Here is a 26,265-nt window from a genome sequence, read left to right on the forward strand (position 1 = left end):
TCGTTGTTGAATGATCGTGTTTTGGTATCTGTAATGGTTTGTTTGTCGATATATGTCACTTTTTAATTATCACCCAACAATCAGCAGCCAGCAATCTCTATGATATCCCGGCGTCTTGGCTCCTGGTGGAGCAAAACTCTTGGATCTTCGTGCTTAACACTTCCAATAATAAAGGGATAGCTGTTGAGTAGAACAATTTCGTCTGGCTGTGTTGATTTAAAAAACCGGGAAGTTAGATATCTCTCCTTTCACAAAAGTTTATGCCCTATGGTGTAGATGGAATAATGGCACCGGTTCCTGTTGAGAATTCCTAAATAGGCATTAGACTCGATGTTTAAGGTACCGTGATTTTCATCGTTCTTTGGGAAACATAGGCATGTGCTTCTTTCAGATTACATGTTCAGGGACGGCAGAATATTGATGAACTAAATTACAACAAATGGAGCTGTTTCAGTGCAAATATTACATCGTGACGGGTACAGTATGCACATATCATCGACTAAACTTTGTGGAACTCGAAAATTTAGTTTTCCCCGAGAGTTAAACACAGCGATAGCGGCCATTTTGAATTGCATGGGTCAGGAATTCTTGGTTAATTTGATTCCATTATATCATAATTTGTACAGTGACCCCTTTCTTAATTCTTGATTTTGGAAGAGAATGGATGAAAATTTCCTTGAGGAAAGTTTGGATAAAAATTCAAACCACAATATTTTCTCTCCTGGGTTGATAGCTCTGCTGGTGGACAGAATTGTCCCCGAGGCAGTCTTTCGCGATGTATGCATTGCTTCACTTCGATAAAGTTTGTGTGCGATGTGTGATAGTGAGCATGCGTGCTTGAGTGCTTCACGAACTCACACAGCGTGTGGAGTGGTCGCAGTCAGAAAAATTGTAACAACTTAGACCGGTTATTGAACCAATCTTATTTGAGATTGGGGATTTGGCCAAGCGGTTTTGTCTGTGGCTTCTCCGCTAGAAGAACTGGGTACTGTTCGTTGTGAGTACGAACCCGATTGAAACCACCGTTTTCAATTTTGAGGCGCGCATTGCCTTGTATTAGTCAAAAGACATTTGTGACTACTTTAAATTTCAAATTTCTGTAGAGGGTTTTCACTTCTGTAATTATGGCATGTTCCAAGGTGGAACAAAATCTTCTTTTAGTGTAGGGAATAGTTTGTAAGATTTGATAAGCTAGCTATATGTGAAAGTTTAAAACTTTTGTTTCCGAGGTGATTTCATCGTATAATTACCGATTATACTACCAAGGAGCTAGGTTTACACTTATTGTCAGCATTTGCGCCATAGACTGAATTTATCGAGCAATTCCTAATTGTCAGTCACATTGTACAAATGTATCTTTAAAGAAACATAAAAATCAACTGCTGCTTTAAGTTAACAATTTACTATCGATAAATTAAGGTAGAATGCGCCTCGGGGACAGATAGTGGGACGCTGACCCCCGACTTTTATTTTTGATTTAGTAAGAGAATGGTTAGAAGATTCATTCAGGAATGTTTGAAAAAAAGTTTCAGCCTTTCACTCTTGAGGCGTTTACTACCTTAAATACAGTTGGACTGATCAATTTACTCAGTTCGAAACCGCTCTCTCATGAAGTTGTACTTACGTTACCATCAGTTTAATTCACATGTCAATTATGCACGTTAGACATTTTAGTTTAGGACAGACGAAAGTGGAACTGTTGGCGCAATTGAAATCTTGATCGTTTGTAAATTTCACTTCGTGTCTTCCTCAGATGATCGCAAACCTCAGTCGTTGAGTTTAGAAAGAAAACTGTAAACCTGAATACAATTAAATGCCTTTTCTAACACCATATACTGTATGGGAATCTATATTTGAATGAGATAGTATGTTGACCTTGAAGCCATGATGTCCACATCATTTAAAAAAACTGTTAGCTTGTATTTTACTTTAGGATCAATACTTGGTAAAGAGTACAGTGACCTCAACAACACGCTGTCCTCACCGTTTAAAAACTGCTAGTTCACACTCTATTACCATAACCTGATTTTGATATTTTCATGTATTTCCTTGTGGCGCTTCAATGCAATTCGTCAAAATGTTCGATACAAAGTTAAACGATTTCAATACAATCAACAGAGCCTGGTGTTGTTATTAAAATGATTTCGTAACATCCTACGCATACAAATGTACAGTCTTTGTACAACCTGAAATGGTACGTGACATTTTTGCCAAGATGCCCTGATCCTTACTCAAATGTCATTACCAAGTATACCCTCCCATCCGAAATGCCTGGATGGGCAATTAATAAGATAGGTGAGTCGATAAAATACACTTATGTACAGCTGTAAAATTAATTTCATAACTTGAAATGCCTATTTGAAACTTTTAAATTCTCCTGTCTGAATAAATTACCGCCACCTTTAGTAAGATAACGCGCCACGGGTTACATTTCGTCATATCTCATAAATGGTTGAATCAAATACACCTTCCATTATATCTTGACTGAGGAGATTTAAACATGTTAAAACATTTGGTTACCAATCAGAATAAGTGATATTTTAGCATACTGCACTGACTATCATATTGAAATATGATAGAACGCCCCCTCAAAAATGAACATGATCTTAAAATATCGTTCAAATTTTAAACCATTCCCTTCCAAAATCAAGAATTAAAATCAGGTGTCACTTTTTATAATTTGGTAAGGTGGTGCACTGTCTATGTATATATGACGTACTTAAGAGTGTTTATGTATGTATGCCATTATGAAACATTTTATACAGATTGAACTTTAAGTATTATTACATATATTAATGTTTAAATAGAGGAAATTATCTTGACCTTACGTCAATCACACTTTTATTTTAATCCACAGCATTATGCAAAAAGGGAAATTGTATTTCTTAAATCTTTAATAACCTTTTGTGCCATGTTTTTAATTTCTTTTTCAATTTCCGTTTCTGCCTTACAAAGGCAAGTGTTGAAATGAAGCCAGCGATTCCCGTCAGTTGTAGACTGTTCAAAATCCAATTGCTAGCGGTGTGCTTAAAAAAACTGAGAGCGAAAAAAGAGCAAGCAAAACGCGGCACAGCTCATAAGATCCCTACATGTTTGGCTGCTTTTCGAGCAATATTGATTTTAATAATACCTTTGGCGGTAGGGTAAAGGGTCGCTTCTTAAGTGCAACGCGCTTATAAGGATACAACTGCTCTGTGGCGGCGCAATAATAATTTTCTCAATTATCAGATCCAGACGGACAGTTACCACTTAACTTCTGGCACTGTGACATTTATGACTCTAGTCCATTCTGAAATGAAGTTACAATATCGCCTAAAAGGCCTTTTATTGATGATCTAATGTTGAGTTAGTGGGAGCATTAACAAAGCCATTACAGGTCTAATATTTGGCAATAGTGTACTCGAAGAAACGTCTGTGTAACATGTATTGCTTTTCACTCTTGTCATGTGCAGAGGTACCTTGTTGAGTCTGCATATTTTGTAAGCATTTTCTCTGCGATTATTTGAAAGTAAAGATAGAACTGGACATTTTGGCTGAGGAATGTCATCCAATACTTGTTATATACTTGATAATAGCACAATATCAATTCATGCGCTACAAATAAGTGCATGTATTTATCACCGTGATGTTCACTGCGAGGCCTCAATGGAATAAACTATTCAAACGGCACAGAGTACTTTATCGACGTCACGATCCATACTCAGGAATCATTTAATTTATGTTGAAACAACTTATTTTAACTTTAGGCAACTGCGAGACCCTTCAAGGCATATTCAATGATTTTTATATATTTTTTACGCTCAAGTCAAATCAAGATGCCAAATGAACGATTTCTAAAGTCTCTCTCCTTGATGTTCAGCGTATCGATGATTATGCAAATTAGCTAAATTATTCGTCTGAGGTAGAACGTCGACATTGTCAATTGGTAATTCTAACATAAATAACGGGTTAGGCCATGGTATTTGGCCTTTGTTACCTATACCCAAGGAAGATCTAAAGAATCGATCACTAACATCATGCTTTTTGAATATTAATATAGTGAAGTAAAATTGCTTTCCCATGGCAAAGGCGGTTGCTTTTTTCTCAACGATATGTATTTTTCAGACTTTTTAATGTTATTTTAGGCTGTCTGTTGCAATTGTACCGTGTTCTTAGTTTTGGGGATTTTGAAATAGTTTCTGGGTGTATTTCCGTGTATGGTACACTTTTTATCTTTTAGTCACAGTAAAAACAAATCATAGTAAATAATTTTTACAGAGCTCTGTTATAAGTGATGGTAGGAGTGGACTCCCTAGGAAACTAACAAGTAAAGCTATTTTTGTGGACACAAATCTTCAGTCTTGCCGATATATTTATGCCTCGCGAAATGCAAACCAGGTACATATAACATCTTCGTCAGCACTTGCTGTACAAGTTCACAGTGATAAAGAGAGTTACTTGGCACAATTTCATTTCATTTCTCATGGTCGCCTTCTCCGGGAGCAATCTTCTGTAAGCCGCAGCGAAGTCCACAAGTGATAGCACCGGATGTTATAACCTGATGGGTAAGGATTATTAAAACCATTCGTGTGATGAACGAAGCGCACTTCGTGTAGAGGTGGGGTTTACTTGTTTATTGTATTTCAATTATATTGAGCAGATCGTGATATTAAATCATAGTTCAGATCTTGTTTTTGAATTAGCATTTTAATATTCAAGTGTTGTATTTCAGCAGCTTATCGTGTTGGGGAGGTCTAAATTATAATTTCGTCGTCGGATTTTTGCGCCACCAAAGTTCAAGTTCAGGGGAAGGGATTAGAGGTTAAATGTAATGACTTTCGTTTGCAATACGCGTATCTTAAATATCCACGTTCCCTAAGGTATTGGAAGTATATTGATTCATTGAAAAACATGTACCAAATACTTTCTTTGCACAGCGACACGTCTCTATGAAATATTAAGAGAGAGTAAACGACAAGCTGTGTTCTGTGTGTTTAGCAAGTCTCAGCAAGCAGTGATTGACTAGAATGGGAAACGCCACCTCGTGTAGAAACCCGGGCCACTGTGGTATTGAATTGTCGAGACTAGACAATTTCCATTTTAATTCTCTTGCGGGCCTCTGAATTTTCGATTCTATAAAAGCTTGAAAGTCGTATGTCATTTGCGTGCTTGAGACTATCCATGTTCCTGCACAATGCAGGCGCCAAAGTGTCTAAGAAATGTGATATCATGGGGTTCCGTCGATTGCCAATATGTAAGATGCGCTTATATTACGTCTCTTAGCTTTCTCGTACGATTTGCACGTAGATGCATACAAATTGTCCGGAAAGATCAATGCGGTTTGCATATGTGGGTCACCTTTGCACCTCAGCTTCACAGAGTTAACGTGCAGTACTTTGGCAAATTGAACGAAGAATCGGTTTGTTTTCAATGAATATTTTTCGATCAGCGTGATGCACATTTGAAAATTTACCACGTTCACACAACATAAGGTTTCGTTCTCGGGTGGCTAAATGCCGCTCCCATATATTGACGACTTAGCTGCAAGTATGGAGATCTACCTCTGTCACGTGAGCCCTTCTTGCGAACGCGTTAAAGCATGTCATTGCATATAATGGCAAAACAACTAGAATGGGGCCGAGGAGCATATTTTAGTCGGATTTGCACAAGGCACCACAGCTATTTGCCTTGAGGTGACTAAAACTAATTCAAGTGCAATATTCATGCATGAAAACAACTAAGGGGCGGACCATTAGATCTTGGGAAGTGAGGGTGGTCACAAACTGATTGTGAGTATTTTTTTTTACAGTTGTAAATTTATGATTTTTTACCCAATTGAGTCATAATGTGCTAATTTTTTTCTCAGTAAACTGTCAGATTATCCATTTTTTGCGTTCTGGTTGTTTGTTTATTTTTCAAACTAGTCAGAAAATTTTTCCTTATGTTTTGCTTTGATATTTTTTCTGTTTTTGACCACCCCTCCCAAGATCTAATGGCCCATCCCTAAAATATGTAGAAGATCAATGATGCCAATACGTCTGTTGGCTTTAGACATATCTTTGAAACAAGACCTTGGCCTTTCAAAAACATGTGTTGTTGGACTTTTGGCTAGTATGTTTGCATGTGAGTTGACTTATTTTGAAGGGTCAAAGACCCAAAAGTATATTCTTTACCTCATTTCTTTCATGATATCTCTGGTACTCTCCGTCCTTTCTGATATGGTTGGGATGGTATCCTGTCCCCGTCGTGATGACGGCGCAGTGTTTGGATCACTCCCTGCGCCCTGACGCAGTCGGACAGTTCTCGAATGCGTACAACACCGATGAATCAACTTTCCGATTACGGCAACGAGTGATACGAATACTAGTATTGGCATAAGGATGTTAATCGAGTCTGGCTCGGATTCGGTGGTGAGCTTCGAACGTGGGTATCCGCTAAGGCCATGTCTCCTATTCCCACCAGATCCAGCTGATAGATAGAGCAAAAGCATAATCATAAAGATGTCATCGCCATAGGCTTTAAAAGTGAAAGAAATTAAAACGCTGAATGCCTCATTAACATCTCTCTCTCTCTCTCTCTCTCTCTCTCTCTCTCTCTCTCTCTCTCTCTCTCTCTCTCTCTCTCTCTCAGCATTTCGTATTAATCACTAATACCCTCGACGTCATTAGGCTTTGGGTTAGGAGTAGAGCACACATATATAGTTAAAGGCCTCCAAGGAAAACGATTTTAGCTATTGCCAAAACTGTTTGTGCTAACTGATATTAACTGGTGTAAATCAACGTATTTTGTTGACATGTTGTAACTTGTTACAATCTAACACATTTTCCCCTTCATGATAGTTTTCATGATCCTACACAAATATGAGCAAACACTAGCGCTAGCGATGCTAAGCAAAAAATGTTCATTTTTGGGAGGCACAGGGTCAGATGTTTTGATGAGAGCAGCTATGCTCTATTGCACTTTGCAAAAATAGATATTTCCTTCGTAAACACAATCCAATTTATTATCAACATTAAATCCATTGAGATAGAAGGGAATTGTGATGCAAAGCCAATTACAAAAAAATGTGCATCCAAGCTACTTTACTAAGGATGCGCTAAAAATAACCGTTTTTTAAGCATGGCTGGCGTCCATATTGGCTGTAGATGCGTGAGAATGCATAATTTCAAAGCTGGACTTGTATGTACACGTCGTCTTACTTCAAAAACACCGTTCAACGAGACTTGTTTCATTTTAAGTGATTTAAATATCTTTTGTGAACAGGGAGTACCTTTGAATAAACGTAGAAACGCAAACGCTGGTTGGCAATGTTTGTGGATTTCATTAATGTCATTCACAAGATGGGAACCCGAGAGAATTCAATCACATGAGCTTATTTTCAATTTTGTTTACCCTCGTCGATTGGGTTGCCCGGCCAATTTCTTTGCAACAAATACAAGGAAAGCTGCTGATAAAATAACTCTTTGCATAATCCAGGTAGGATAAAAGACGATATATGGAGTAATACCTTCCCTGTTGCTGATGAGATAACGAAGCAATAGGGTGGGACTGGGGAGATATACAATCGAGGTACGAGTTAAATACATAACAGTTGTGGAGCAATTGAAAAAAGTAGTCGAACTGCGACAAGATCCGACACGCAGCGCTATTTAAGAATTTTAAAATGAAACTCCGTTCGCTATATTAACTATATTGTTTCTGGTCAACTTTGCATGACGTTTTTGTTCCATTTATTAGTTTTTGGAGAACGATAATATAATTACTTTGGAGTTATTACCTGAACGCGTTCGGCACAAATGAAATTTTGGCATATTTGTGCGTTAAAAAGATTAATTCGAGAGCCAAACGACACGATTCCATAAGTCACATTTTAAAAATATACCGTGCTATTAAGGTAATTGTCACCGGCTTTGTCGATCGAGGGAAAATATATGTTAGTTTTTTGTTGCTAGCTGCATTACTTGAAACGCAAGAATAGGCGTCGCGTTCGAACGCCCAATTACAATGGTTTTATTAAGAACAGTATAAGGAGTACCCTTTATACTTTTCAAAAGTTCTCGCCAACGAAGAATAAAACGCAGCGGTATTCCACAAGATTATGTCCGGAAAAGTGCTGTCAGGGTCTAACCAAGTACTCCCAGCAAACGTGTCTCGAAAAACAGGGTAATTTAAATTCAACAATGGCGTTGTCGCTGCATGCTTGAGACAAACGACATCAGAGCCACAGCGGTATAACCAATGCTTCGCTGTCATAGCCGTGCTGTCTGTGCCGCCCTCCCTTATGCAATGAGGTTGGCAGACTGCAGGATTCTTGCGGCGATGAAAATTAACCTCTGCGTGAAGAGGGAAGCCTTTGTATAGTACCTGTCTATATTATTTCCCTCCCTATTCAGACATACAAAATTTAATTGTATGTGTTTACAATTCATCCCCGTATGTCCTCACATACACCTGATAATGTTATTTTCCTTCCAGGCCCACCTTACAGATCACCATATGTACTCTCAATATGTGAAAAAACAGAAAACGAGCTTCCTTTGAGGAAATCCTTGCTCACGTCATTCTATGAATTTACAAATATTGGTTTCTATAGCATTCTTTAGAATTGCAGCATATGATGTGATGTGTTATTTAATACGTTGCTCATTACATTGTTAGAAATCTTACCGTAACACATATGTTATCTAACTACAACACAAATCCATCAGATAGTTTCTAAATTGTGTTAACCTGGGAGTAGGCTAAAGCATATTATACAAGAGAAGTGTTGAAGTTTTCGAGGCTGGATTGGGATGTACACTGTTCAGTTAACGACCTTCAATTTATTCTGAGTGATCGCACTGTAAATTATATGACTGCCTGTTTGAAGTTTCAAAGAGAAAAACAGTGCAAACCATATTGCTAACTGCTTTAAATATATAGAAATATAAACAGATAATTGCAGTATACGCATTGGTACACAGGTTGTTAGATATATGTTACATATCTACAGCTATGAACTAATATACGTATTTACTTACATACATTAGTACATGCATATACGGACATATGTACTTGTCTGCCTGCATGTGCAACTACCCTATCTAACAACTAAGTTCCTACCTCACTTCCAACTGGATTGACGGGTAGGTAAATGAATGGATGGATGGATGGATGGATTGTTGCGTGGGTGGGTTTATGAATGGATGGAGGGATGGATGTGTGGATGGCTGGGTGGCTGGTTGGCTGGATGAATGGATGGATGGATGGATAGATGGAATATAAATGGATGGATGGATAGATCTGACGGCGAACCTGATCATATAACACATAGTGAAGAGATCTCCATAAACCTATTTTACCGCTTCTCTGTCTGTCTTTACATGGATTGTCACGACTTAAGGCTCGTATTCTGATAGCGTTTTATACATGAGTAAGAACAGGATATCACCATTAATATTAAGTGACGGGCAAACTTGCTGGTCACCGGGAGTACGTGTTACGTATCTGATGAATGTTAGATGTAAGCTTCACACCGTCTTTGCCAACGCTGGCTTTTAACCTCGATAAAGAACCAGGGAAGTTAAAAAGATAAACAATCTTATTTTTCTGTTACATACTGTATTGGAAATTTCTCTCTACTGTATAGTCGTATTCTCGGCAATGTCGTCCAAAGGTTTAAAAAGACCAACACACACACACACTTTATGTATGTGAATTTTCTTCGGTTTGCAAACCGATACGGACATTTTGGCCAAACATCCATGCTCAAGGCAATTGCTCAGCAATACTATTCACCAGATGTCTCAAAAACATAGCATGTACAAAAACGCCAACATCTGCATGTTAGTTCATTTCGAAATATGACCCAATATCGATAAGGCTGCGAGGCAGCATTTGTTCCAATCTATTAATTCTTGTATGGTTTGAGGACTCTCAAATATGACGCATAGACAGCCTAGCATGACCTGTATGGCAATCGTGCCGTATAACCAAGTTTGCACTTTTTATTATTTTATTATTATTGTTTATTTCAGGCACACATAGGCCCATATCAAAGGAGTACAAAGAGACAGTGAACACCAAGCGATTGCTTTGTTGATATTGATGATCTGATTACTAGACGATCCAGACATATCAAATTTAAGATACAACCGAGGGTAAGAACTAAGCTGCATATCTTGATCTGTTCCTACAAGTGGGTACATATGGGCTACATACTAAGCTGTATGACAAAAGGGATGATTTCGATTTTGAAATCATAAATTATCCCCACTTGTCAAGTAACATTCCTTCTGCACCTTGTGATTCCTACGCTGATTTTCAAATGAGCCACAGCTCATTGGTATCAAAACTAGTGAGACAGGGATACACACCAGAAGACCAGTGAGGACTTTCAAAAAGTTCTACGGTCGATATGACGACATTGTGGCCAAATATGATACCTCGGTCACTTGAATGATTAGCGACAGCATTCCCGACTTTGACTTATTACAGTGATTCATATACTGTATCCAATACAATTCAAACAATTTTCGGACTAATCCTGACGGGCGTAGCATGCTAAAAGAGTACGCTTTACCCATTCCGGACACCTGGTACCACCACTATCAGTGGTTCAGGATGGTCGTACTTTACTCTGTAAATCACAAATATTCCATGGACCTGCTAATGTATTACCTTGAATGAAAATGATTATTGGACCAGTTTAACGTCATATTGGGGAACCTTGCAATCCTTTCTTTCAATTACCCGTGACTTTGATAAAACTCGTGCACACAGCGCATTGACGATCATAAACCGCACATGGGAACACAGGCACCGCTTTCTTTAGAATTAAGAAGGCTTGAACATCAAAGAGCTTTGAAATCTGCAGTAACCTTCGTATATTTTCAGCCGGTAGATGTTAACTGCCGCAGCTACGGCTGTAAGCCGTTACAGTAGATGTTCATATGAATGGCCCTGGATTACAGAAACTAGGAGAAGAAGCAAATGCCTAATGAAACTCAAAGGAAAAAGATAATCAGTATTTCTCGTGTAAGTCGCTGTGGATATATAGAAAATTTATATTAAATGTAACTTAAAATCTATATTTATTGTAACCTTCTTCAGTAATCGGAAGGAAGTGAGGTATAATTCAATGATATTCCATTAACATAATCGACGCCATATTTGGTTGAAAACATAGATGCCATCCGTATTTCACTAAGATGAGAACCCTGTAGTATAGTCAAAACTTTATTTCAATTAGCAGCTCTAACTATAGCCAGCCCCCCTCCCCGCCGTTTCAATGGTCTTTAAACTTAAGAGGGTTTCAGAAATATGGATCATATTATGATTAGGTGGGAATGACACTATCGTCTCCACCGGGTGAGTGTACGGTTTGTTTTTATATCTTGGCAATCATTGGCATCCTTTGCAAGAGTAGACCCTTCATGGCATCGATAAATCACTTCTTGTGACTGTGAATGCGCTCAACGCTTCTGGAGACGACATTTGAAAGCGGTATTACATATCTAAACTCTTGCGTACGTAATGGTCATAAATTGTTAACCACCAATTTCATTTCATGCGCTCCTAACGTTTCTTTTCCATGTTCCCTTTCAAAAATAACATACAAAAAGTCGCAGGTCAAATTGTACATGATAAAAAGGCAAAGTGCTGGTAATACGTGATGTTAATGTTATAATAGTGAAACTTCCTTAGCAAACGTGACTACATTTATTATAAAACTATGACCGGCCAATGAATTAAAGGGTAAACATCAATAAAGGTGTGGTGCTATATTCATGTGTGCGCAGTTTGTATAGCTAGTGTTAAGAATTCTCATATAGCATACTGAAACGAGTCAATTAGGATTTTTCCAAAGTAAACTTGGCACGAATCCCGCGGTGCAATTAAATCTCTCCCGAGAGGGAGCCAAGCTGTAGACCTTTAATAGACTATCAGAGATACGTCAATAAAGAGTAGCAATGCCTGCAGATATGGTCATATCATCTCTTTGTATGAAAGGTTTATTAAAAAGCAATCTCGTTTATCTGAGATCAACCTCAAATATTTTATCGGTTGGCATACTTGAAAATTAACATGAAAACAATATCCGATCAGTAATGTGTATATATATATATATATATATATATATATATATATATATATATATATATGTATATTTATATAATATATATATATATACACATATATGTATGTGTGTATATTTATATAATATATATTTCTCTGTATGTATGTATGTATGTATGTACGTATGTGTGTGTATGTATGTATGAATATGTGTATGTAATTCTTGGACCATTTTTGACACGATATCATATTAGGACACGTCGGGAAAGTGCACTGCCATGGTATTGATAGCGAGTGGCGCCATAAATTAATTGGTCATTTAATATTCCACTAGTTTGATCTCTAGTTTTTCATAACTATCGTAAGTCAAGAAAAGGCTTCCTCAATACAAAGGAGAAAAGTAACGATATATACCACTTAAAGGTCTTTAAGTTATAGAGATTCCTATCGAGTTACTGTATAATATTCATTTTCCATTGCATTGCACGCAAGTCATGAATACAAAATGCAACTACCGCTGTAGCACAAAATCGTGGGTAACTCGGAGCAACAATCGTGCGTAACTCGGGGCAACTGAGTTATATTTTTCGCTGAAAAAAATACGAGATTAGAAATGTAGAGATAGGACGTTAATACACACATACTACCTTTGAGTTATATTCACTGGAGCTGTTCAAGCGGTCATTTTTAAAAGACAGCAAATGGCCATGTCTTAAGTGTAGCTCTGAAAATAATAACGCCAGACATTGAACGAACTTTAGACGCTCCGTTTCTTAATTCAACAGACAAGCAGAGGCCACGTGACACTGATTGATTACGGACGATTCAGACGCTATGAGTGGAGTATTACGTGCAGGTTCATTGCTTGAACGAGTGATCCTATTGGATTTTATGTTTGATGACACAATTTAGGTAACAAGGAGTTGGGATACTACGAGATGTGTACGCAAGAATGATTTTTATCCGACTTCTATAGAGTCAAGAACCAATGCATTCGAATTGTTCTTGTATTTTTTTTTGACAGGCAGAAGAATTTCTGCTTTCAGTTACGATATGACGTTGACGTCTTGAAGTCCCTACAACAGAGCGTAGAGTCAAGCTCAACAAGGCTTACTTGAGAGGTTTGAGGCTATATTTGTGCAAGTAGATGTATCCCAGTGCACCTCTATTCGAACGTATTGACATTGTCTCACAGAAGCTTGCCACTATTGTCGATATTTTTATGTAGCATAATTCGAATGCTCCATTGCAAGAAGTCTGAAGTTTTGTCAGTCACACTACAATAGTTTTATAGATGTTTGCATTCAAGTCATGCAACATGAAGTATGACTTAGGATGAAGAGAACGAGAGGGATTTCTTGACCTTAACTGGATCTCATATACCTCACGTCTAGAGAAGAGATCATGTCAGCTGTCGAGCATTTCACGATATTTACAAGACGCGCAAAGAGCACTTAAACCAACGTAAAGCACAGCTGCTTAGTTGTAATAAGAGTCACATCTCAATGGCAAGGAGCAGAACTAATTCGCCGGTTTGTTGCACTCGACTTATACGAGCTCTTCGAGGTACAAGCTAAGGATTTCATAAAAAGTCTAGCACACTCGAGTAGGCTATTCTGAATTTGATGTGAGAAAATTGAGTTGAAGACTTAGGATTACATTGATTGATACCTTCAATCAGAAAATATCTTGACACGGAGATCAAATCATGTAGTGTTAAATGGAGGTTAGGGTTTCAGCACACTTGCTAATATATCACGTGTGACGCACTTTAGAACCTGATCGCATATACAACTATCCTTCAAAATACACGAGTTTAGAAGTATTAGCAGAGTTCAGCCAGGCCTTCTCATACATGCGGCTTCAGATAATCGATACATTAGATTTATGAAGAGCGTTCATGGCGTAAGTCAAATCTGTTCATTACTTACAAATGTATGCAGAAAGATACAATGTATCTGTTTTCACACCTATGACATCGAGACCATCGCAATCACGTCAGGGGTATTATAGTTTTAGAGCGGATTGACCGGTAGCTATGCTGATTACTAGGTAAAAAGTTCAGAAATTCACATACCAAGGAGTTCAACCACTTGCTTTAGGGAAAGGATCCAATAATGTCTTCGAAATAGTACTGCTAAATGCATTAGACAATATTTATATTTAGAGACGGTCGCGCTTTTCAAACGTCGGCTCGTTTCAAAGACATGGAAAGTACGCAGCGAAAGTAAGACCAAACCCTTCTATAAATATCTCAAATAAAATCATTCGTATGAAAACAGATTTTCTGAGCGCATAGTTTTACATTCGAAAAGTAATTTGCTTATGTGATGAAAACTTTGGTTTTGTATTCCGATCATTGAACATATGTGTATCGCAACATGAGATGAGACTCTTGTGTGATGAAACCTTTGGTTTTGTATTCCGATCATTGAACATATGTGTATCGCAACATGAGATGCGACTAAAAAATGTGCCAGATAAAATGCAGTGACTTTCTCCTAAATGGTTGATCTGTGCCTTAAATTTGATTTTTTGTCGTGTTAAACCAATCGTCAAACAATTATTACGATAATTAGACGCGATGCAAGGTTATTCTAAACGATGCTACGCTCCAAAAAATCCCAAGAGATAGGAGGTGCATATTTGTTTACTGACAGGAACCTTCGATGAAAGGGCATAAATTGATATTCTTGCGAATACACTTTTGAAAGACACCTTCTTCTAATAATAACATATACAAAATTAGAATTCAGCATTACCAATGGTTGCTATGTCTGATGAATACGATAAAGTGAAAGTCACATTTCCACATTAATCAGTACATCTCTCTGCCCTCCTTCATTCTTGTGCCTTTCAAACTTTAGCTCGCAACTGCTATCTCTGTACGCTCTTCACCTTCGTTGCACAAGGCACCTTAATTTAAGAAGATGGACGACGTAATTTTCACATGCAATGAACAAAATAAGTAGCCTTTATTGCATCTATCTGTATAAAAAAATGTTCTATACGTTGCTAGTGGTAGCGATTGCATGTTTAGAATGGAAATGTGCACGGGGAATATTCTTCGTGAATAGCACTACTTTAGCTTATGCTGAATCTGTCGTGATACCTGAACTTTTGTCGTTTAAAAATAGAATATATTCTACCGGGCCCGTCATATTACTATTTTTTACCTGAGATATACGCATTCCGTCTTTCCTTTCAGCATCTATTAAAGCGTAGTCAAAAAAATTACCAAAATCAAACAACGACAGTATGTATTCATGTCAGTATAAGTGCACATAGTGATTTCATGCCACATGTTACTGTCTTATTAGACAAATATAAGAAACAGATAGCAAGGGTGCAATCTTTCATTTTTCTGACAAATAAAGAAGTACACTCCTTGTACATAAGTAAAGGTAAACATTATTTGGCGAAAACTATCGTCCTCGACTTTAGTATTATTTACAAACTATTAGCCACTTCCTGTAATTTTATCATAAATACGTAAAATTGTTAAATTGTCCAAACTTTAAATTTCAATTGGTGGTGTTTCCTGTCATTAGTTAACAGTGAACAGCTGTGTGTTTGAACTAAACGGTCACGCTGCCATATCGCAACGATACAACTCCAAATATGGAAGTAGATACAACGTCATGATATCTAAGCAGTCCTGCGGTCTAGAGTGCTCAGGCTCTGGTGAACTTAAACAAATTAGAAAAGACAATTTTGACTCATTTCTGATGTTTTCACACTTGTTTATCTTATAATAATCATATACACAATCGTATACATATCAATTTCAGCAAGCCCTGCATGTATCCACAGACAAACACTGTCACTCATCAAACTATCTGTCACTTTATCCATTCATCCCTTCATCAATCCATCTATCCTCCCATCCTTACACATCCATCTATCCTCCCATCCTTACATATACATACATACATACATACATACATACATACATACATACATACATACATACATACATACATACATACATACATACATACATACATACATACATACATACATACATACATACATACATACATACATACATACATACATACATACATACATACATACATACATACATACATACATACATACATACATACATACATACATACATACATACATACATACATACATACATACATACATACATGCATGCATGCATGCATGCATGCATACATGCATACATTCATACATACATACTTATACTTATTAGATTTTCAGCGGGTATGAGTCCGTTTTACTTATCTTTTGGAAGTACTTGTTTTACTCTATGTTGTCGGACTTCTCACTTTGCATTTTTTTTCCATTGTTTTTTTAGTCTTTTGTCAATTTTGGACCACAGTGGAAATAAGTCTTTAGACTTTTCTGTGTAATCCATGCACAATTTTGTTCATTTTGTGGTGTTTTATGTATCATTTTGTGCAAAATAAATAAATAAAAATAAAAATACATACATGCATACATACATACATACATACATACATACATACATACATACATACATACATACATACATACATACATACATACATACATACATACATACATACATACATACATACATACATACATACATACATACATACATACATACATACATAGACAGGTCAAGTGCTTGTAATATCTTGTGATCGAGTTATGTATGTTGATGTACCTGCGTACATGAAATATGACATTTAGATATGAAACATATTTCAACACTTTGTATGAACAGACTTTTTCGATATGACTCTAATCATGAAATTTTCGATTTACTTAAAACTTAATTAAAACACATGGTTAAATTGAACACATTTGTGAATCAATTTTCATAAATGAATTTGATTTCAAATTGTTAGTGTTCTGCGCTTAACTGAAATATGATCGCCTAACCTCATTAAATATTATTATACTCATACATCCTGTAAAATTAGACTTATAGCAAAACACGCACTAAGAAATACGACTACAATCCTGCATTCTGCATACACGTAGACCTGAATTTGCATTGCTTTCCATCGGATGTTTTATTTCATCGCCATTGAATAAAATGAAAGGCAGTAAATAAAGTATAGATGACTTGATGAAATGACATTTAAGACAGCGGAAGCCACCTGTGGCTTTCTCAAAGAGAACGCTGTTGATGGTAGGTTTAGCAGATGCAGTGACATGCTCTGTGAAATGAGAACACCGGCAGAAAAACCACTGATTACGTAATTATATTCTGCTCATCAATCATATGACGGTTAAACATATATCAACCAATCCATTCATCGAAACTTATCTCGAACTATGCTGACATAGGGTATCGTTGACGGATTTTCATTTCGATCGTATTTTGAATTTCGATTTTATAATATGAACTGAAAAAAATAGTATGGACACTTTTCAAAGACACAATCAATCATACACTGTCTATAGAATAATTCAATGTTTTGTCAGAAAGATTGATGAGCAGCGTCGGGGTGATTTGTTAGTATTGCAGAACTTTGCAAGGAAGGATAGTTACTGACAGTGATTGATGTGCTCGAAACGTATATTTCTTCATTATCATAACAAATAAAAGCCCCAGGTATGCTCGGGTGAATAGTAATTCCAATTTTAATCAGCGGGTTTGTTGTCATAGTGTTTCATTTATTATATAGTTTGTATTCTGGATATTGATGCATCATATTTAACATACCGAAGACGCAAAGGGCCACAGACCAAAACTTTCAACAGATGCCGAAACCTAAATGAGATTCCGGGAATGTGTCTATCTGAAGGTTTCATTCAAGAGGCTAACGACGGAATATCCATGAATCCGTCGTTATTTTAGCAAGCTAACACGGTAGCAAAGTTAACATTACACTACATGATTGAATCAGAAAAAAGTATGAGGCAACAACGTAGAGCTGACTATAATGAGCATGACAAAATCGAAAGACTGATGTACTTTATAATAATCCCATGTCAAAAGTACGCTCTAAAGGTAGAACATGCCTGGGATCATTTATTCGGACTCTCAAACTTTCACAATTCTTTTCTGATACACTACTTGTTGGGGTTCATTTTAAAGCTCATGGTGTAAGAAAACTTTTCATAGGATTAGTTTATCGAAATTCGAAAATTTTATTTTTCTCTATACAGTTAACACTGGGATGCGGCCATTTTGAATTTTAAATACCGGTGAATCTTGGGTTTTCTGATTCTCTAGTATCAAACTTTGCACGATGACCCCCAAATTTTATTCTTGCTTTTGCAAGAGAATAATTGAAAGATTCCTTAAGGAAGGTTTCAGCAAAATTTTAAGACTTACACTTTCGAGGCGCATACTACCTCTGGCGCGTACCCTCTTGTTGTCAAATATTGCGTGCAGGCCGTTTTGCAACAGGCAACACCCACTTTCGCCAATGTATATTTGCGTCGTAAAACATCACGAAGTGAATATCGGAAAGGGCAGTCAATGCGTAAAAACGCTCTCCTTCCTCTGTTCTAGCAATTACCTGCTTTCCTGCGATTGTACTCATAGTGCAGCAGTGGTACATAAAAACATGATGAGCCCTCTTCAAGTGATATATGGCATGCCAGGGTTATCTACTACATCCAAGGGCTAGGCCATCTTACTCAAAAATAGCGTGTAAGCAATTTGAGGGTATAATATCACTCATTTGTGTACATGAACACGTACATGTACGCATGCATGTCCAGCTGTACATTCATATCTGTGTACAGAAGGGCATGTACGCAAGTATATCCAACGTGCATGTACGCATGCATGTCCATCTGTACATACATGCATATCTGTGTACAAAAAGGCATGCACGCACGTATATCCATCTGCACATACATACATATATGCATATATGTATACATAAAGACTTCGTTCGCTTTAAAAAGAAACTGATTCAATTGTTAGTCTCCAAACTATAGGTCTGACAGGGTTCACACATAATGAGCACCGGAGGATCGTACTTTGACAAGATTTTGTCATTTTTGTCGTGGAAGAAAAGTGACTATGATTATTCTCAATCTCCATGGGAAATAATGGTCCACAATGCTTAGCTTTGCATCTGCTCACAGATAGACGAGACAAAGAAGACGATGGTGGAATTTTGGGTATCGAGTACAAAAGTCATGCTGACAAATGGAGCGTTTACTCTAACAATTAGAAACCTCAGCGCAAGTCAGGACATGGCTACGTTTGGCACTCAATAATGTCATCCACCTACACTTTCGGGTCCACTTTATTGTACGCGGGTATTTCCTTTTCTCTTGACAAGGAAACATCAAAAAGAAACCGTGTTCATATCGCTTGGCTTTCCACATTGATCTCCCAGGCTGGTTTCCGCCCACGTGTATTAAAGTGCATTATGGCAGATAAGATTATAAATTAAGGAAAAATAACAAGAAAGGGGGTCTTTCGATCTAAAATGAGATGTATCCCCTAAACTCCTGAAAAGGGCACCAGCCCATACGGAGAGTATCAGGTGTACCGACGGAATAATAGGCCCTTCACGAAAATTGAAAGATTAAATTTCTCTCAAAATGGAAGGGAATGATTACATCGAGATTCTGCATTAAAGGCACAGATGGTTCGGTTAGCATGTATGAATTACTGGAGATTAAATAGTGTCTGAGAAACTCTGCAGTTGTCGAGGACGATATTAAAACTGTGAATTGTGTTAGGGTTTGGCATTCATGTGTCGCCACGCAGCACCCACGTATCTAATATTATTATTGCTATACCACGTACAGGCAATTTTCTTTCAGGTATTTTTTAAGTATCTGCCCTCTTTCTAGGTTCATCGACAAGTTTGTTTTCCTCGATGATTTATCGACGGATCAACGGTTGGATGATTCGATCAATTAAGCGCTTTTCCATCAGACATAACAATGAACGTGAAACATTTAAATGCCAAACCATTCAAGAAAGTCAGGAAATTTACACAGGTAGAGCTCAATCATGTAGTATTGATTTATGAACTTGGTTATTCCAGTGACATTTTCTCTGAACCAGGGAGTATAGAACTTTGACGAGTTCATATGTGGGCTAGTCTGGTAAAACCCAGATTCTTGTGGATAAGCCGTTAAGTATGATTCAGGAAATTGATTTGTGGAAGCCAAGGCTAATCCAAGTTCTCGTGTGCGTCAGTCGGTTTGCTGCTCAAAATGTCGAAATGTCGATACGTTTCCTGCAACTGTAACTACACTACCGGAGACTCCTCAGCTCCTTACTTTTAAGTTAATACTTTTAGCTCTTAATTCATCAAGACGAATCGGACACAAAAGGATCGGAAAGAAGACTAAAACAAATATTCTTCCACACTATTTGTTTGTTGGTTTTAAAGTAGGGAGTGGTAGAGAACCTAAAATGTATAAAAACACCCACACAGAGATATTAGCATAGCCACAGACAGAGAGGCACAAATGTATGTATGTATGTATGTATGTATGTATGTATGTATGTATGTATGTATGTATGTATGTATGTATGTATGTATGTATGTATGTATGTATGTATGTATGTATGTATGTATGTATGTATGTATGTATGTATGTATGTATGTATGTATGTATGTATATGTATTATGTTATGTATGTATGTATGTATGTATGTATGTATGTATGTATGTATGTATGTATGTATGTATGTATGTATGTATGTATGTATGTATGTATGTATTATGTATGTATATGTATGTATTATATATATGTATGTATGTATGTATGTATGTATGTATGTATGTGTATGTATGTATGTATGTATATATTATGTATGTATTATATATTTACGTATGTATGTATGTATGTATGTATGTATGTATGTATGTATGTATGTATGTATGTATGTATGTATGTATATATGTATGTATGTATATATTATGTATGTATTATATATTTACGTATGTATGTATGTATGTATGTATGTATGTATGTATGTATGTATGTATGTATGTATGTATGTATGTATGTATGTATGTATGTATGTATGTATGTATGTATGTATAAGATAGCAATTGTGTCATATCACAGTCCTTTTGGTGAGTGTGATAGTTTTGCTTTTTCTTAATCTTTTTATTTCCTCATATTTGTCCTACTTACCACCTCTCTAGTGACACATGTTACCTTGCGAAGACTAGACTTTTGTTAATTGAGTCCACAATATAGAAATACGAATGTTACATGTCAATAAAATAAGACAGCTCGTTATCAAGATGAATAAATGGGTGGATGGGTTTACGGACAGATCGGATAGGTGGATTGGTTGATTGATGGATTGATTTGCTTATTTTTTGATGGATAGAATGGCGGACGAAGGGGAGAGAGACCGAGGATGAGTTGATGGACGATTGGATGGACGGGAATTTACACCGTCAGACAGATACACAGAGATATTGATAGATAGGCATTAGTTTTGACTCAATAAATTACTAAAACCTCAATGTTTTGTCAAATCCAATAATGGCTGACCGACAATAGACACATAAGTTATCTTATTTGTGATCAGCGATGTACATCACTGTCTGTAAACCACTTGGGATACATAAATAATGTTAATGGACCAAATTACAATAACAAGAGTGTGGGGGATTATCAATTCTCATCTGTCCCCAAATAATAACAGTGATGTGTAGTAATCCCGGATTAAAAGCAAACATAGTATAATGAAGAATGAGTTTAACTGAAATATATTCAAAGGAACACTGATATGCAAATATGGCGATCGGGTATATTTGTTGCTTTGGTAATACACATTCAGAGCTTGAAAACGTAAAGCGAAAGTTTATGATAAACTCGATCGATATGAATTTGAGGCACTGTGAATTCGAATGATTATATCATTACGACAAATTTTCTATGAAATTGAATACATTGTAATTAATGGTAACTTTGCAGCGCGAGTGATGTCAATTAAGAGCGTTCTCTCGAGAACACATTGAAAGTCGAGGGATGTTTTGCAACTTGACCCGGATTATATGTTCTTCACGGTTATAAACATTTGTCCCTATATCGTTTGACTTGCCTTATTTCTACTATATTTTTTGATATCGTTAACAACTTTTATCGTCCTGTTACCGTTTCAATACAACATTTGTAAAAGCACTGGTGCATTTAAGTATAGACTCAACTTTTCTATAGCGCAGTATAGCGCTTTGATTCACACTGACTGTGTTAGCTCACCATTCTCTTGTAAAAAGTCAAACGCGGAGCGACACGTCGTGTTTCCGATGTAGTTAACATTTCATATAATGATACCACCGTACGCGCTATTGTAATTACTAAAAGAAGATTTGAAATTAGTGCTGTGCAAGACGTAATGGGGGTTCTGTTTTGCGACGGTATTTTGGAGGACATTGTCTAGCATTACAGAAGAAATAGTGAATTACTGCGCCAATCATGTATCTAATATCACGTATTCGTCTAAACACCCGTACAGCGTCTTTTTCCCTTCGGCTAAAACCTACCGATACATTGAAAGTTGAATTATTGCAAAACCCTGTTGTCAGCTGAACCTTGCGTTACAAACGTTGTATCCTTTCGAAGTGTATATTTATCTTTTGGATGCATAATGTCGCCGGAAACCTAGTGACAGTATCAAGCGTTGCTAATAGAACACCGGAAGGGGGAAACCGTCTAACAACCCGAGGTGTTTAAACACAGAAAGCAAATGTTACCGAAGACTGAAGCTTACAATGTGCAAAACGCACAAAACATATCAAAGTAGCTTTAGCGGACCGTACATTACATTAGCTCACCTGGACAATACATTGCCTTATATGGAAGTATTTGAATAAGCCACAACTCTGCAGTATACGCTTATAGGTAGACCTTCTTAAGAATACTAATGCCTGTATTAGGTTGGTACACCGTTATAACACGATCAAAGAAAGTAATATGTCAGGATTCAAGCTCAAATGGTCGCATCTTGAATCTTCAAGAAACCAAGTAAATCGGCTTTCCTTGTTCCTATTCGCTTGATTCCATTTTCGAGACAACCTGTGGGTCGCACACAGATTATAATGTCTCCTGACTAACCTTGAATGTTCTGAGAGCGGCTCGTACTTCGAAAGTATCTGACTGACGCAAAATATCTTCCACTAATTTACCGTGGCTAATGTAACACACCATTCTGTAATTCATAAAGACGCCTGTGAACATGATTGCAGTAGTTCTAAGTGGAACATACAAAAACACTCATCAGACTTCTATTCATCGATCTGTGACTATCCGTGACATTGTTTGATTCATGACAGGTCGATGACATTGACATTTTTATTGAAGTCTGGCGCTGTGAAAAGGCGCATATGTTCTACTTTCCCTGTTATTAGTTGAAAGTAATAGCCCGCGGCGTTTCCCTGTCGCAGCCCACTGCACGTACATGTCGTGGTGTACAATTGAAGGGCAAACCAAGAACAGAGGGATAATGTCTTGAAAAACGTCATTACACCAATATCGACAACACACAAACTTTGCAAATTGGTGTGTACCAAACTGCTAGCGGCAAATTGGATGGCCTTGGTGATAAGTTCTCATTCGAGGTCTCCTGAAAATGATCGATATGACAGCTAAAATATTATCTTGCAGATATTAGACGGGGAAGTACTGTAGAACGCCCCAGGTCATTCACAAATAATTTGACGAGATTACTCGTGGAGTCGATAGTAACAATCTTTTCACGATTTTTGAATGAATGACATACATCTGGAATCGAGTGTTATATGTTAATTTGCAACGAATGACATTTTAAAATGTGATCGGTGTGATTAGTATTGACAGAAGACATGAAATGGCATAACATGGTACAGCATGGCATGGCATGATATGACATGGTATGATATGATATGATATGATATGATATGATATGATATGATATGATATGATATGATATGATATGATATGATACAAGACAACATGTGATATGATATGACATGGTATGACATGATATGATATGATTTGATATGATATGATATGATATGATATGATATGATATGATATGATATGATATGATATGATATGATATGATATGATATGATATGATATGATATGATATGATATGATATGATATGATATGATATGATATGATATGATACGGTACGGTACGGTACGGTACGGTACGGTACGATACGATATGATATGATATGATATGATATGATATGATATGATATGATATGACATGGTGGGAAAAAATCTAGTGTGATTTGATTTGATTTGATTCGACGTGACTTGCTAGGACAGGACAAGACAGAACAGGAGATGATACTATATTTTCCATACGGTGTGCCTACACTGCCAGTTTGCCTGTACGTTTCATTTTGAGGAAAACCACAAAAATTTTCATTGACGGAAGAGCGAGTAACTGTAGGTGATTATGACTTTGACAACTTCTTGCTAAGAATTAGGTCACATTAAACGGCATGAGGCATTTTTTTTTGTGCTCCGTCGCACATAAAGCTGATTGGAAATACTTTCCCTCCGAGCCAGCATGGAGTAAGAGGTTTTCAATCAGACCAGTAGACTTAATGTTCCTCGTTTGGGGCCGTCAGGGCTATGAAATTTAGAGAAAAGTAAAAAAGATCACATTTAAAACATCTGCTTCTCACTGCAGAATAGGTAGCGTGTCTTCAAGAAGATACAACATATTGCGTTTTTTTCCAGGGTGTACAGTTGACAGGTGCTACTCACTGAAGAAGAAGTAGCGCGTCTTCAAGAAGATACAGCATATTGCGATCTTCTGGGGTCTATAGTTGACAGGTGACAAGTAATCGGCGATTAAGGAAGCAGTTGTCAGGGGACATATGTAGGCTTTGTACCACATTTGAATGGCACATAACACGTGCATACAGCGTAGTGGCTCTGCTGCCGTTTATTGAACACGAGTTGGTAGAATAAAGGTAGCCCCGTTCGATTTATCACTCGCTAGCTGCACTCGAATATAACAGATGTGTTTCGTTCACATACCGAGTGATAAGATGTGATTGCGTCATGTACATTTTAAAAATGTATTAAACAATCTTTGAAACATTCGACCGGACAAGACATTGCGATTTCCATCTCTCTCTCTCTCTCTCTCTCTCTCTCTCTCTCTCTCTCTCTCTCTCTCTCTCTCTCTCTCTCTCTCTCTCTCTCTCTCTCTCTCTCTCTCTCCAACAAGCTTAGCTGAGTCAACCCGAAAAAAAAAAATATCTTAGCGTAGGGCGAACTTTGAAGGAATCCTTCGACTCTACTATGTCAACCGCAAAATTATCTACGCCGTGTGCTATCGCCCTAAGCGGCGCGTGTGGTCGCTGCTTCTTGAAATGTGGCGCATTTTGTTCTATATTACGCATTTGGAAAACACATTACCCACGACGTTAACGCCTTGAAAAGACGTAATAAACAACAAGTGAACCAAATTTGATTTTTTTCTTCTCTGACTGGTGTTATATAACGACGTATAGTCGCCTTTTACATGCAGTGAAATGAAAACGTTAAATCAATGTTGACATCACGTTGACGTTTTAAGTGTCTGCGGTGCTGTTTAACCAAATACAATTAAGTGTAAGCGGAGGGTTTGCTGACTTAGAATCGTAATAAAGACCCCATTACAATCAAAAGCTATCTATGTTCTGTCGAGAAAACTGTTCATGCCACTGACACTTAAAAAGCTCTCTTGGCAAACAATATCGTGAATGTAATCGCGACGCTTTGAAAACACGACTCTGAGTATTATGATCACACTTCGCCTGAGCCGTCGGCAGCGGCACGCTAAACGAATTTCAATGAATATATAAACAAATCTGCCCGTCGGATCATCAAAGAGAGCAAAAACTTGAATCAGAATTACAAATAAAAGCTCCACTACTTTTTTCAACGCGAAGCGTGAGTTAAGGCGAGTGAAAATAGAATATCTGAATACTAAAAGTCATGACCTACTTTCATACTTTGGTCTTGCAACTGCTCTCAATAGCTAATGAAATAAATGTTTTACAACTGTTTCCTGTATTTCTGGTATTCATTGTATTTTGCGCCATTTTCGCGTCAGAGCCACTAGAATCAATTATGCATTAAACTGTCAAAATTATAGAAGAAAAAGTGTTCCGATCGATGTTTAAAACTCTTTCCAAAAATCACCTTTCCGATTTTATCTTCCTGAGAGTTGATTTTTTCAAAATTTCGATCTGTCTTAACTGACAGCCGAGCCCTTTGGAAGGGTAAACATCAGCCAGACAGTCAGTTATTCAATATTTGAAATGAAATTATTTGATTTTTATGTCAACG

General features: G+C 37.2%; 1 protein-coding gene across 1 annotated transcript in view; it reads right to left on the reverse strand.

Moving 5' to 3' along the window:
* The window catches only part of LOC139123099 (uncharacterized), a 52,587-nt gene that overhangs the window by 12,727 nt on the left and 13,595 nt on the right, over window positions 1–26,265 (reverse strand). The window contains exon 2 of the mRNA XM_070689089.1: window positions 6,153–6,447. Within this exon, the coding sequence (XP_070545190.1) occupies window positions 6,153–6,447 (295 nt within the window). The remainder of the gene's footprint in view (window positions 1–6,152; window positions 6,448–26,265) is intronic.

The sequence above is a fragment of the Ptychodera flava genome, chromosome 22, assembly GCF_041260155.1.
Source record: "Ptychodera flava strain L36383 chromosome 22, AS_Pfla_20210202, whole genome shotgun sequence".
Lineage (NCBI taxonomy): Eukaryota > Metazoa > Hemichordata > Enteropneusta > Ptychoderidae > Ptychodera > Ptychodera flava.